Source organism: Vespa velutina, chromosome 11 (assembly GCF_912470025.1).
Source record: "Vespa velutina chromosome 11, iVesVel2.1, whole genome shotgun sequence".
Classification (NCBI taxonomy): domain Eukaryota; kingdom Metazoa; phylum Arthropoda; class Insecta; order Hymenoptera; family Vespidae; genus Vespa; species Vespa velutina.
This window is the reverse complement of record NC_062198.1, coordinates 2,061,587-2,075,871: the sequence shown is the minus strand read 5'-3', so window position 1 is coordinate 2,075,871 and position 14,285 is coordinate 2,061,587. Positions and strand designations below refer to the sequence as shown.

The 14,285-nt window shown below is 24.4% G+C and overlaps 3 protein-coding genes across 6 annotated transcripts; 2 read left to right on the top strand and 1 right to left on the bottom strand.

The window, feature by feature from the left end:
* Window positions 1-561: 561 nt before the first annotated feature.
* Window positions 562-4,396, top strand: LOC124952752 (alpha-1,2-mannosyltransferase ALG9). 3 transcript variants are annotated; one of them, XM_047503069.1, is made up of 13 exons: window positions 562-684; window positions 767-981; window positions 1,261-1,396; window positions 1,530-1,735; window positions 1,805-1,918; window positions 1,985-2,095; window positions 2,195-2,477; window positions 2,549-2,665; window positions 2,763-2,976; window positions 3,053-3,194; window positions 3,285-3,414; window positions 3,508-3,638; window positions 3,723-4,396. In XM_047503069.1, exons 2-13 carry the CDS (start codon window positions 902-904, stop codon window positions 3,862-3,864), a joined length of 1,806 nt encoding a protein of 601 aa, XP_047359025.1. In that variant the 5' UTR covers window positions 562-684; window positions 767-901; the 3' UTR covers window positions 3,865-4,396. The 3 variants fall into 3 exon arrangements, with proteins under 3 accessions (XP_047359025.1, XP_047359026.1, XP_047359027.1); XM_047503070.1 differs by lacking the exon at window positions 562-684 and having other exon boundaries at window positions 769-981; window positions 1,868-1,918; XM_047503071.1 differs by lacking the exons at window positions 562-684; window positions 767-981 and having other exon boundaries at window positions 1,268-1,410.
* Window positions 4,397-4,735: 339 nt separating this feature from the next.
* LOC124952751 (4'-phosphopantetheine phosphatase) lies at window positions 4,736-10,671 on the top strand. Its single transcript, XM_047503068.1, has 13 exons — window positions 4,736-5,096; window positions 5,467-5,746; window positions 5,855-6,038; window positions 6,119-6,211; window positions 6,435-6,594; window positions 6,663-6,853; window positions 7,022-7,296; window positions 7,356-7,508; window positions 7,599-7,686; window positions 7,816-8,020; window positions 8,103-8,260; window positions 8,375-8,544; window positions 8,629-10,671. The coding sequence occupies exons 1-13, from the start codon at window positions 4,994-4,996 to the stop codon at window positions 8,957-8,959; spliced, it is 2,391 nt and encodes a 796-aa protein (XP_047359024.1). The 5' UTR covers window positions 4,736-4,993; the 3' UTR covers window positions 8,960-10,671.
* On the bottom strand, window positions 9,770-13,631 carry LOC124952754 (zinc finger protein ZFP2-like). 2 transcript variants are annotated; one of them, XM_047503077.1, is made up of 9 exons: window positions 13,252-13,631; window positions 12,900-13,118; window positions 12,664-12,760; window positions 12,285-12,586; window positions 11,960-12,093; window positions 11,687-11,884; window positions 11,380-11,570; window positions 11,126-11,295; window positions 9,770-11,067 (listed from the first exon to the last, which is right to left on the bottom strand). In XM_047503077.1, exons 1-9 carry the CDS (start codon window positions 13,360-13,362, stop codon window positions 10,861-10,863), a joined length of 1,629 nt encoding a protein of 542 aa, XP_047359033.1. In that variant the 5' UTR covers window positions 13,363-13,631; the 3' UTR covers window positions 9,770-10,860. The 2 variants fall into 2 exon arrangements, with proteins under 2 accessions (XP_047359033.1, XP_047359034.1); XM_047503078.1 differs by having other exon boundaries at window positions 9,771-11,067; window positions 12,664-12,745; window positions 13,252-13,628.
* Between the last annotated feature and the right edge of the window lie 654 nt (window positions 13,632-14,285).

The following is a 14,285-nucleotide window of genomic DNA, read 5'->3' as shown; positions in this document are numbered from 1 at the left end:
TGACAATGTTTCTATTGCAATCAATTATTATGAATTGTTTGCATTTAGTATTTTCTTAAGCAGCTGAAGGTATTTAATTTACATTGTCACACTATAGAACTTGAAGAAGTATAATTCTTTAAAAGGAACTATGCGATATTACATGATGGCAGATAACTTTGTGCGTAATACATAGAAGATAAATTTTATATGGAACATTAAGAAGTTATTTATATCTGTATTATATAAGCATCGAGAATTTTATAGTTATATCACGAACTTATTTATTCACGACTACAAGTAATTGTATTGTAATCTATTATATGAATTTTATATATATATATATTTGTGTGTGTATATATATATATATATATATATATATATATATATATATATTTAATTAGAAAATCAGTTGTGTATTGAATATTCTTTAAATACGTACAAATTTATTCAATGATGCTCCAAAAAAGGTGTTCTATTATTATAATGTAGATATTAGGAGAATCTTATTATGACTGTAATATCGATGTATCATTATTTAACACCAAATATATAAGATTCTACGTATTGAAGTATTTAAATGGAATATTGTTATATCGAAAATGAGAGATAGAAAAGAAATGTTTTCATCAGCAAAACTTTTGTCTATTTTAAATAAAAAAAATATTATCATTTAGGAGATCATAGAATGATAATAAAAAAAATGTTAGAATAATTATTATTTAATCCGTTATCTATATTTCATTATAAAATATATACCTAACTAATCAAAAAATTTGATCATTAGAAAATGCGAATAGTAGCGACATGACCTATTATGTGGATTAAACTGGTACTTTCATTTTCATATGGGTGGTAAGACCATACAAACGTATACTGATATGGATAATCGTAAATAAATTACTATATAGTGTGTATAACAATGGCGCCTAATCAACGTCAACGTCAACTGTTTTATTCAAAAAAGGATTTAAGAAAGATCAATGGCAGAAGATTTTCAAAGTGAGTAGTTGTAACACTTGATTAATTTATTTATAATCAGTAAAGATATTTATTAAAGAACATTTTTTTCATATTTCAAAAATTTGAAGCCGGTTAACCTTATTTATCATTGTTACAATAATAAATTTTCTTTTTCACTGTTAACTGTACTTTCAAGTTTCATGTACATAATTAATAAATTAAACTTTTGTTATTACTTAATAAGTAACTAATAAACAGAAAAATATCTTTGTTAAAATTAATATAAAAGTATAACAGAAATATATTTTTATTTTATAGATCAGAAGAATCAGACATTGGACTTGTATATCCAGGCGTAGATACAGCATTTAAATTAATTTTATCTGCAAGATTTTGTTCAGCTATATGGTGTCATATAACAGACTGTGATGAAACTTATAATTATTGGGAGCCAGTATGTATTTAAATGTACAAATAAATCTTTATTATTTTTTAAGTGATTAGATAATTTTTAATTATGATTAATGTTTACTATATAATATTATAAGTATGCAATAGTAAAATAGAGCCTTTTTACTATGTTTTAGAGTCATTACTTGCTTTATGGTATCGGTCAACAAACATGGGAATATAGTCCTGAATATGCATTGAGATCATATACTTATCTATTAATACATATGGTACCAGCAAAGCTTTATCATTATTTATTAGAACCAAATCCAGTTTTAATATTTTACTTCATACGATGTCTTTTATCTGTGGGTTGTGCTTTATCAGAAGTATATTTTTACAAGTATGTATATCTTATAATATAAAACATAATAATTATTTTCTTTAATGCAGTATATATTTATATTTTTAGAAATGTATGTCGTGAATTTGGAGTTCATATTGCAAGGCTTACACTCGTATTTCTTATTCTTAGTTCAGGCATGTATGTCTCCAGCTCTGCTTTCTTACCATCATCCTTTTCAATGTAAGTACAAAGTAACGTTCTTCAAATTAAAAGTATTTTTTAAAGTAAATCATAATGGTTTTATAGGTACTTAAGTACAGTTGCTACAGCAGCTTGGTATGGTCGACAATATGAATTTGCTATTTTTGCCACGGCTATATCTTCCTTATTAGGATGGCCGTTTGCATCATTACTTGGGTATTTGTAATTTATTTTTTATAATATATAAATAAAATATTTTATACATTAAATATATTTTTGGATTGTAATGAAATTATTTAATATTATGATATCTAGATTACCAATTGCCATAGAAATGTTATTCCATAGACAAGAATGGAGCAAATTTATAAAATGGGTGTTTATTTCTGCTTTTGTAATACTAGCACCAATGATTTGGATCGATTCAATATACTATGGCAGATTTGTCCTTGCACCATTAAATATCATAATGTATAATGTTTTCACTTCTCATGGACCTGATATTTATGGCACAGAACCATTTAGCTATTACATCGCCAATGGATTTTTAAATTTTAACTTTATCTTTATTGGTGCATTAATTGCTCCATTTGGATTAGTAAGGTTCAAAAAAATATATAGTAAATGAACTATTTCATTTTATACACAGTATATTAATAATTGTAATAGTTTTTAGTTTGGCTTGTGATACCAGCTAAACCAAGAGAACGATTATGCTTACCTTACTGGTATTCATTGGCTCCATTGTATCTTTGGTTCGTAGTATTTTTTCTACAATCTCACAAGGTATAACAATTTATATAAATAAATTTGGATTATTTTAATTCAGTATGCACTTTACAATGTGACAATAATAATGAAATTTATGACATTATCCTTATAGGAAGAAAGATTTTTATTTCCTGTATATCCAATGATTTGCTTAACTGGTGCAATATCGGTTGATGTTTTGCAAAAGTTATATTTTTTTATCAGAACAAAATTTTGTCCATTACATATTGGATGCCACTATTCTCAATACACTGCCCATATCATGACTGTAGCCATTATTGTCTGTGGTCTTTTTGGTTTCTCTAGAACTCTTGCTTTGTATAAAGGTATCAAAAGAAAATTAAAATATTAAAGTACATGAAATATGATCAATTAATAATATTATATTATGTTGTATTATAGGATATTATGCTCCAATGGAAATTATGATTGAAACAAATAAACTTGGGTCGGAAGGAGGAATATTGAGTGATGGCAATATTAATTTTTGCGTTGGTAAAGAATGGCATCGCTTTCCTAATAGTTTCTTTTTCCCATCAAATAAGTAAGTAATATAATTACTTATCAAATAAGTAAGTTATATAAAAATATGACATAAGTATTTAGTTTTTTATAATAAAATATCTTTTCTTAGTTGGAAACTTCAGTATCTAAAATCAGAATTTAAAGGAGAATTACCTCAGCCTTATTCAGATCACGAAAATGCAACAAGTATCATTCAACCTCATTTCAATGATTTAAATAAAGAAGAACCGTCTCGCTATGTAAGTTTCTGTTTATTTTTTCTTAAATTGTACATTGCATTTTTGTTTGTTCTCAAATATATATAGAAATATTTAAATATATATTATCTTTAGATACCAGTGGAGAAGTGCCATTTCTTATTAGATCTTGATATCGGTACAAATACAGATTTAGAACCAAATTACTCTAAAATGCCTGATCAATTCATTATATTAAAATCTTCTAAATTTCTAGATACATCTAAGTAAGTACATTTACACATGACATTTATTATATAACTGTTTTATATCAATTAATATATTTTATCTATTCTTATCTCTCCTTACAGATCACATCCTTTCTTTAGAGCATTTTATATACCATTTGTATCATATAAATATTGTACATATGGTTCATATAATTTATTACAGAGTAGTAAGCTTATTTCAACTGTTCCATTATTGGGAAAAATAAATACTAAGGCTTCTTGAAAAAATTGTATTATATATGCATTGATAAAGAAACATTTTTTAACAGGGTTTTCATCAGGAACATTGTATATTTAATATTATTTATAATTTTTCATGTTATAATTGTAATAGAATTGAATATCAAGCTATGAAAAAGTATCAAGTGAAATTGTTATCGTAAAAAAAAATTAAATACGAAATTTTATTGTTTTTATTCTGGAATAAATTATGTTCTGTTTTTAATTAAATAAATCTTACTTAGGTAGGATTGTAAATAAGGAAATATTTTAAATAAATCAATATAAATTGTTATAAATGTGTAAATACGTATTTTGCAAAAAATGTATAGATATAATATAAATTTAGACATATAAAGACAATAGATGTTACTATGTTTATATATATTATAAATGTTCAATTTGATAGTAACCTTATAATTTTATCTATTAGTTCATAACTAGTAGATATACTTATCTGTACCATTATATACACGACGTTAATAACGTGTACATATGAGCGATCGTCTATCAGTAGATAAGATGTAAGGTACAGATAAGTTAAAAGAAATATGATCTACAAACAGTTGCATTATCATAGTTATAGATTAATAAGGACTATTTTTAAATAAGTAAATATTTTAAATGTATAGAAACGTTGTACTATATTAAACTGCACATATTACTCTACAAATTTATAAACATATAAATACATGATTTTATATAAATAAATATAACCTACACGTATTTAATGTCTTCAATTTTTATATAATCAAGATAAATTAATAAATAAAATTTATAATGTGATCATTATTTAAATTAAATGAATTAACAAATTTAATAATATTCTTACTTAGTTTTTATGATTATAACTAATGCAATTTTTAACCAAAAAAAATTACAGTTATAATCATTTTTAAATGAACTTGACAATATTTTCCATTTATAAATACCATATGATAGTGCGCGTGTCAACGAATTATTTGCTTCGGAAACGATAATCAAAACAAATGTTTGATTTGTGATAAAAGGAAATATCCTAATATAGTATAATTATTTGTAATGTTGATGTAGTATTATTTGTCAAAACCGTTGCGACGGTGAGCTTTGTAAAGTGACAAAAACAAAAGAGAAAGTTTTTGTAAAATCTAAAAATGGCAGAGACCACCGGCGATCAATCTCATTCTATACAGTTACCACCCGCGGTTGAAGTATTTGCAAATTTAAAAAACGCACAAAAATTTGCGATCGACGTAGGTAAGTGCTATATATTCATCAGTCTTCTAATTTCTAGTTACTTTATTCCTTTGTTGGAAATTTTTGAAAATGTAGCACGTCAGGTTAGATTTGAATAACCAAACAATGTCATAATTTTTTAAAGAATTAATAGTAATTCTTTCATTTTGATGAAATATTTTTTTTTATACAAATAATTATTATTTACACAATATATATGTATTCATGTTGTAATAAATATAATCCAAAAGTACTTGCATATAAATATAAAAAAGATGTATATGTTTTATTATTATGTATTATCTACTTACATTTATATCATTTAGTTTTAAGAAGGTAAGTGAAAATCAAATATTATATTATTTTAATATAACTCATTTTAATATTTCAGGTGTTTCATTGACTAAAATAGCATACTATTCGACAGTTAGTTATCGCAAGGCATTATATGATAACATTGGTTTGGGAAACACTGGAGAACGAGCATACAAAGTATTTGAAGGAAACAGATTGCATTTTGTTAAATTTGAAACAAGACATTTTGCGAACTGCTTGGATTTTGTTAAAGACAATTTAGTAAATATTGAGCAATTTCATGGAAAAAGTATTAAAGTAACAGGAGGTAGAGCTTTTAAATATACACCACTCTTACAGGAAAAACTAGGTTTAATGTAAGCATTTAAATAATGCTAAACCTTACTTGAACATGTCTTTTACAATGTAAATAAAATTTAATATCATTATGAAGTTCTATGACAAAAGTTAAGATATTTATTTAGAGTGGACAAAGAAGATGAAGTACGCTGTCTGATAAAGGGTTGTAATTTTTTACTGAAACATATACCATGTGAGGCATTTGAATTTGAAAGACATGGAAATCCTGAATATAAATTTCGAAAAACAGGTCCAAATATTTTTCCTTATATGCTTGTTAACATAGGAAGTGGAGTCAGTATTTTTAAAGTAAGTTTTAATTATATATGTTAATCTTATAAGGATTGTTATATAATTATTATATATTTTATATAATATAATAATTATAGGTACAATCGGATGAAGTATTCGAAAGAGTTGGTGGTACAGCTACAGGTGGGGGTACATTTTGGGGATTAGGTTCATTACTTACTAATGGAAAGGTAATATATATTAAAATAAAATAAAGAATACATATTATATTTAGATCATTATTTATGTAATTTATCATATTCTTAATGCATTTTTATTGTTTTACTCATCTTAATATAATGCATACAAAATTATTATTAGCAGTTTTAATTTACTGTATCTTTGCTATAATAACTATGTAACATAAGTATCTATATGTATAATATTAAGCAAAATTTTTAAAAAACCTGCTAGGGCTTTGATGAATTGCTGCAACTTGCAGAACGAGGAGATCACCGTAATGTAGATATGTTGGTAAAAGATATTTATGGAGGTGATTATACTCCTCAGGGATTATCAGGAGAACTTATTGCATCGTCCTTTGGAAAAGCAATGTTTGCTAGCAATAATCGTGGTAAAAGAAAATATTTATATCTATTTTATAACAAACTTTTTGCAAAAATTTATAAATAAATATTTCAGAACAACAAAAATTCTCAGAAGCTGATATAGCACGAAGTCTTCTACTAACAATAAGCAATGATATCGGACAAATAGCTAGCTTATATGCGACTGCACATAATATGGATAAAGTATATTTTGGAGGTTATTTTCTTCGAAACCATCCTCTTTCAATGCATACTGTTTCTTATTCCATCAAGTACTGGTCTAATGTTAGTTCAATATAGTATCACTAAATAACTTATATTATCTTGATATAAACTTTCATTATAGTTTTATGTACTAAGTATAATTATAATTTCTTTCTGTAATTATTTTTATTTTTTTAAAGAAATATTATAAGTTCAAATATTTTCTTTTGTTTTTAATTTTCTATATAGGGGAAAGTCAAACCTCTGTTTCTTCGTCATGAAGGATATCTTGGAGCAATTGGTGCATTTTTATATGGTACTGAACAGCCAGAGGAACATAGCTGGTTAGAAAATTATGCTGGTTCTTCTGGTTTTAAAGATTCAATATCTTCTAATCTTGGAATTAAAGTGGAACAGTTAGAAATTGATCAAATTGAAAATGCTGTTACATTCTGTCCATTGTTAAAAGATCCAACATCATATAATCCAGATACAACAGATCTTGTTGAAGATAAAGAAGCTAGGTAAGATTATATAATATATATAATATTATGATATATTATTAGTATGTAAATATGTTTAGAGATTATTGGCTTCACTGTTTTGAAGAATCTGTGGATAAATTTGTTGCAAGAGCTATTCTTAGCCAACCCCAAAATCCAACAGCAAAAGATAGAGCAACAAAATTAAGAGAAAAATATATAAATAGATTGCATTACCTCAATTTACAACCTTTGTAAGTTTTGATTCAAATAATTATCATTAATAATTAATATTATTATAATAAATTACGGAAGATTATTTTAACTATACATTTTTCACACAGCGCATATGGAATTCTTACTGTAAGAACATTACTGGATACTATAGAACATTGTATGAAAGAATTTGATTTTCCAGATCCTTATTTATATGTAAGTTTTAAAATTTTTATTAGTTATATTACATACATTCTAATTTATTTAATATTTATACATATTTTATTAAAATTATATCTGTGGGCTACTAATTATTAAGTCGTTTAATTAATAATAAATGAATAGCAAAAAAAGAAGGAAAATGAGGAAGCATTAAAACATTTGAAAGATCGTATAATTGTATTAGACAACTTAGATGGAATAGAAAAATTAAGAGCTTTAATATTAGGAGTTCTTAGTGGTAACATGTTTGACTGGGGAGCAAAAGATGTTGCAACTTTAATGGAAACTACGGACTTTGGTTTTAAAGAAGCACAAGAAAAAATACCTGGTAAATTTATGTAAAATAAAAATATATGAAACATTTTTAATAAAAAGGACGCACAGCAATTATTTTAATTGATTCAATTTAGGTAGACCATGGTTAGTAGATAATTTAGATGAATGGATACATAGATTACAAAATGATGCTCCCCATAAATGTGCAGCTATTTTTGTTGATAATAGTGGAGTAGACATTGTACTTGGAATTCTACCATTTGCACGTGATTTACTACAACGTGGAACCAAAGTAAATAATTTATATATATATTGTGCTTATTTTATAAAAATAATAATTCCTACACACGAACTATATTAATATAATCCAATATAATTATATTAAAATGATGTGAATTAATTATAGGTTATTTTATGCGCTAATTCTATGCCAGCTTTAAATGATGTAACTTATCCAGAATTAGTTGTTATATTACGAGATGCTGCTAAAATTTGTAAAGTAATTAAAGAAGGTTTAAAAGAGAACAGGTTACTTGCTATGGAGACTGGACAAGCTGGACCATGTTTAGATTTAAGGTAATATTATTTATAATAATATAATTATTCATAGCATATCTTTAATATATATTATCTTTTATTCTTTGTTTTATTTTTTATTAGCCGACTGAATTTAGATTTGTGCCTTGCAATGGTCAAACATAATGTCGATCTCATAGTTATCGTAGGAATGGGTCGTACACTTCATACTAATCTTTATGCTAACATGAAGTGTGAATGTTTAAAATTAGCAGTTATTAAAAACCGGTGGTTAGCTCTCAGATTGGGTGGTGATATGTATGCTGTAATATGTAAGTATGAAAAAGCACCACAAAAAACAACTTGTGATATAGATTTAAATATAATTGAAAAACAAGTCTATTCTGAAGATCATATAAAACCAGATGCAAGTTCATGTGTAAGTAAAAAAAAATCCACTGAAGACTCAGCATAAAATGATCAAACAGCAATTTAAAAATGTAATTATCAAAATTATCCATTGATTCGAACAAAAAAATATGAAATACTACTCATTTAAAGCATTCTGACTGAATTATTAGTATTATTTTATTTACCATTATTCGACATTTTTAACTTTGAACAAATGAAAAACAAATGTTAGTGAAGTTCTAATATGAATCAAGATTCAACTTTATTTAGTAGTAACTATATAACTAAATTTATTAAATTTATTTATCTTTTATTTTGACTGTAATTTAGATAAATTTAGATTTACAAAAATTAAGAAATATCTAATTTTTCTATTATCTATATAATTATACAGTAAGAACTGTGTGACAATAATCCTTATAATGTTCTTGGTCTATATCTATTTTAACAACTATTTACTATTTCATTGAAAATATAAATGTTTTTAGGATTATAACAGAATTTATAAGATTACTATCGCATTAAGAATGCACTAAGAACATTAAAAGAACAAACAAATGAAAAATTTTAATAGTATAAATAATAGCACTGATAATCAAGATAGCATTCTTCTAATGCGCGAAATTTGTTATTAAATATTTGACCAAACAAAATGAATATATAAAATTTAATCAATGAAAAGTGTATAATATCGCATAGTTTATTCATAAAAGTTTTATTAAAAAAAAGAAAAAGAAAGAAACAAAAACAAAAAAAACAAGACTACCAACTTATTTTAACTATTATTTATTATAAGTATATTGTTTATTTTGTTATTTAAAAAAAAATATACATCATTTCTTACAAGAAATAAATTTATTTCAATTTCGGCAAATTTTTAACTAAACATTTATGACAATAAGCTATCTTTTTATAGAATTTCACACAATTAATGTAATTATTAAATATATTATTCTATAGAACATATGTATAAATAAATTGGTATGTATTATATGTAAAGCAATGTACAGTACACTTTTTGTGATAATGTAATTATGTTATATAAACTATAAAATAGTAATGTATACTTTTACACTCAGATATTTAACATGAAGGATACTAAAGATATGAAAAATAATCTAATTTAATCTAATTTACTTTATTAGTTTTATAAACGAATTTATCAATATGTTGAATTCATGATAAATGAAAATAATATAATAAGATGTAGAAAACATCACATTTTTATATATACACAGTTTTGTACAAACACATAAATTTATGAAGAAAACAATTCTTGCAAACAAGAATAAAAAATGTTAGATATATAAAAATAAGAGTATTGCAAAAACATTAGTTTAATATAATATAAAATATTATATTATAGTATAAAAAATTTCTAACACAGTATTAGTAGTTGGTTCCATAAATATGCCTGTTATTAGATGATGATGTAAAAATTTCATAATAGATTTCATGTAATGTAGCTACAAAAGTCATTTTTACTTTATATAAAAAATTCATCTACCTATCAATTTAATTAAATAAGACCATTTAAAAATTATATAAAGCTACACTTATTGCGTTATTTTTCATTGGATAGTGATGATTTTCTTAAACAATAAATTTTTTATATCTAAATCTTTGATTTAGCTTTTTACAAAGTAAATATTGGATATTAATAACAATGTTAACATTCTATGAAATTAAAATACGAAAATTGCTTTTTGTTTTTCTTTAAAAACATATCAGTTTTTTGCATCGCTTAATGATTTTTTCCGAAAAAATCTTTATGTAAATAAATTGCGAATGTATTTTTATTAATAAACTTGAAAACAAATTTAATATACTTTTCTTTTAATTCCATAATCTATTCTTGAAAATAGAAAATAACATTACGCTAATATGAAATTGATAAAACGAGAATCGTTTTAAAAACGATAAAAGTTAATAATAATTCAAAAATAATAAACATATCTTTATAACTCATTTATTAATATTACTTTCTGTGTTAGCTGCTTTAATTTCAATACCATTTGTCTTTTTCTTATATTTATTATTTTTTTCCGTATTAGTAGCACCAGTATGATGTATACGCTTCATGTGTTTATTGTAATTAGACCAATTAGTGAAAGAACGTAAACAGTCTGTACAAATATATGGTCTTTCACCTGTATGTTGTCTCCTATGTATCTAACAAAAATAAATATTTTAATTTTAATTACAAAAAATTTATCTCTCTTTTACTTACTGTCAAAATTCCAGAAAACCGGAAAGATTTCTCACAAAATTCACATTTATATGGCATATCTCCTGTATGAATTCTATGATGATCTTGTAAGCGACGACGTACATGAAATTGCTTACCACAAACATCACACTGATATGGTTTTATTGCAGAATGTAATATCACATGGTTATCTAAAATTATATTTTCCAAAAAAGTAAATCTTCCATTACTTGAAATATATATATATATTAAAATTATATTTATTATATTCTTACTTAAAACTCTGGCTGTTTTAAAACACTTATTACATTCTTTACATTTAAAATTCTTATCTTCTGCATGACCTGCGATATGATATACCAAAGAACCTTTTGTAGTAAAAGATTTACCACAAATATCACACATAAAATTACGTTCTCCAGTATGAAGTCTGCGGTGCATTATTAAGGTGTGTTTAGTAGAAAACCTAATATTATAATAAAATTTAATATTTTTACGTATCTGCTTAAATGATAATTCTAAAACTCAAATAAAATATCGCACATTTATAAATCAGAAGCATAACACTATTTATATACTCACTGCTTTTTACAAAATTCACATATAAATTTCTCCTTCATGTCATCGGGGAGATGTAATTTATTATGTGTTTGTAATGAGCTATATTTCTTAAATGATTTTCCACACTTGCAACATGTATGAGGCCTTTCGTTGGAATGTACGGTTTGATGAGAAAGTAATATTCCCTTTTGTGAAAATGTTTTATTACAAGTAGTGCATCTAAAATCATTATTATAAATAATTAATATAAACTAATTTCTTAATACAATTTTGTAATATATTATTGGTATTTACTTATATTGATTAAAATCCCGATGTAGTTTTAAATGTTTTATAAAGCTTGCATATACTTCATAGACTTTATCACATATATTACATTTAAAAGAAGGCTCTCGATTATGCAATGCTTTGTAATGTTGATATAATTCCTACAAAATGGTACATAAAAAATAGATTAATTGAGAGAAAAAAAAAATTACAAAAAAAAAACAAGTTCATAAAAAAAATTTTTTTTGGAATGTACTTTCTACAATAATCCATTTAATTTGATTGGTTTAACTATTCTTTATTATTAATGAATCAACTTAAATTTTTTTTCTATTTTAATAAATATACAAACCGGAAAGTTGTTAACATTAAAGTCCTCACATATTGCACATGTCCATTGATATTCTTGAATTACATCAGGGAGGCAAAAGTTGTATACAGAAGTTGTATATGTTAATTTATCAGTAGAGGTTGTTGCTGCTTTATTAACTTCATTAAATTTCCTTATTTTTAATTTATTTTCTCTGGTATTTTTCTCTATATTAGAAGTAATAATAGTATTTTCTTCTTGAGTTTCTGTTATCTGTACTAATTCGTCTGTTTTTTTTTGCCTTACCACTAATTTTTCACTTTTCTTTTTTTTTGGATTAGAGTCTAAAATGAAGCATAGATATAGCATTCCAAAAAGTAATATAAATTACATATTAGTATTATATGAAAATAAATCTTACGTAAAGTAGACAGTTGATCTTTTGTGTCATGTTTCTTAGTTTTTTCATTTACATTAGATTTGTCATCATGAATCAATAATTCCTGTGAAACACATATCTATATGTACAATATATGAAAATTATAAATTTTATATATTAACCCTTAATGGTTAAATCTCTCTATAAATATAATATCCATTATCTTCCAACCATTAAAGATTAAATATAAATATAGGATAATAGAATATTTCTACCACCTTGTTACAGTCTATAGATTCCTTAGTGATTGTTTTGAGATTTTGAGTTTCATTATCAGTATGTTCAATGGTAGTTTGTTTTTCATTAGTTATTGATCCATATAGTTCATTCAGAAACAATTGAGCCATCTGAGATTTTGTAAAGAAATCGTATGACAATTCTAAATTAGAACTACAAGCACAACAAATAATTTTAGGAAGAACATCTTCTTTCGAAATCTGAAATTCATATACAAAAACATAGTGATTATTGTATTAAACAAATATAACATCTTTTTGTTTTAATACATATCAAACTTAAAAACATTGGATTATAAGTTAAAACATAAATCAGATAGAAATATAAACATACCGTAATTTGTAAACAACAAGATATTTTAACATAGATTTCTTCTTTATCAGATATATTTAAATATTCCTGACATTTTACACCGCATAATCGACACCGTATATTTACAGACATCCTTGTATAAAAGATCTTAATAAAGATTACATGAATATTCTTTTAATATTATAAATATATGCTACGTTTAAAATAAATTCTGTGTGAGAGAAAAAGAGAATATTATATTATAATATTTCTAGATTAGAGTTAACTATTATAACGTTGCAAATGAAACATTAATACAGATCAAAAACATTTGTTTTCAATCTTAAATTTCCTACAATCCTTAAAAAGAGGTTATGAAACCTTCAAATACATATCGCCATGATATATAATCGATTATTGCATATTCTTTATAATCGATTAATCGTTTGACATAAATGTCAAATTGTACGGTATATCATTTTACCTCTATATAATAAGATTTAGCATTGAATATTTATTATTTTGTAAATTATCGTATTTCTATTTTTTACATGCATTAGAGAAATAGTATCAGAAAATATATTCGTAAAAAACTTAATAAATTTATCTAGCATCGATAAGCATATTATATTTGTTAATTTTGTTTAAATTTATGTACCAATTTTGACTAAAATAAACTATTATTTTTAATTGCAATAATCCATTTTATATAATTACTATTACATATGTATTTTATCGCAATATTAAATTAAGTTATTTAATGATATATATTTTACGTGGACTTTTGATTTGATAATCACACGGAGATATCGATGCCTGATCAGAAAATTACTCGTTCTTATGCGAACGTTAAAATCTCTTTTTATACATTAACTATAAAACATTATTATACCAATAACTAACTATCTTTCATTATTCTTAATATTGAATTAATATATTATATTCAGAAAAGTAACATAGTATATGTAAATTATTCTTATATTATTTGCACTGTTCTTATAACGCAAAACGCCTGAGCATATGCAACTCAAAGATTAGTGATCTGACAAGTGCCACCACCTTGCGGAATAATTTGT

Bases quoted from the DNA above. Each gene is read 5' to 3' on its own strand.
- LOC124952752 (XM_047503069.1), top strand. From the start codon at position 902: ATGGCGCCTAATCAACGTCAACGTCAACTGTTTTATTCAAAAAAGGAT. The intron at 1,919-1,984 runs GTAAGTACAAAG...ATGGTTTTATAG, and splicing joins TTACCATCATCCTTTTCAAT to GTACTTAAGTACAGTTGCTA. The intron at 3,639-3,722 runs GTAAGTACATTT...CTCTCCTTACAG, and splicing joins AAATTTCTAGATACATCTAA to ATCACATCCTTTCTTTAGAG.
- LOC124952751 (XM_047503068.1), top strand. From the start codon at position 4,994: ATGGCAGAGACCACCGGCGATCAATCTCATTCTATACAGTTACCACCC. The intron at 5,097-5,466 runs GTAAGTGCTATA...TTAATATTTCAG, and splicing joins AAAATTTGCGATCGACGTAG to GTGTTTCATTGACTAAAATA. The intron at 6,854-7,021 runs GTTAGTTCAATA...TTTTCTATATAG, and splicing joins CCATCAAGTACTGGTCTAAT to GGGAAAGTCAAACCTCTGTT.
- LOC124952754 (XM_047503077.1), bottom strand. From the start codon at position 13,362: ATGTCTGTAAATATACGGTGTCGATTATGCGGTGTAAAATGTCAGGAA. The intron at 12,761-12,899 runs GTGGTAGAAATA...TTGTACATATAG, and splicing joins AATCTATAGACTGTAACAAG to ATATGTGTTTCACAGGAATT. The intron at 11,068-11,125 runs GTAAGTAAAAGA...TATTTTTGTTAG, and splicing joins GGTTTTCTGGAATTTTGACA to ATACATAGGAGACAACATAC.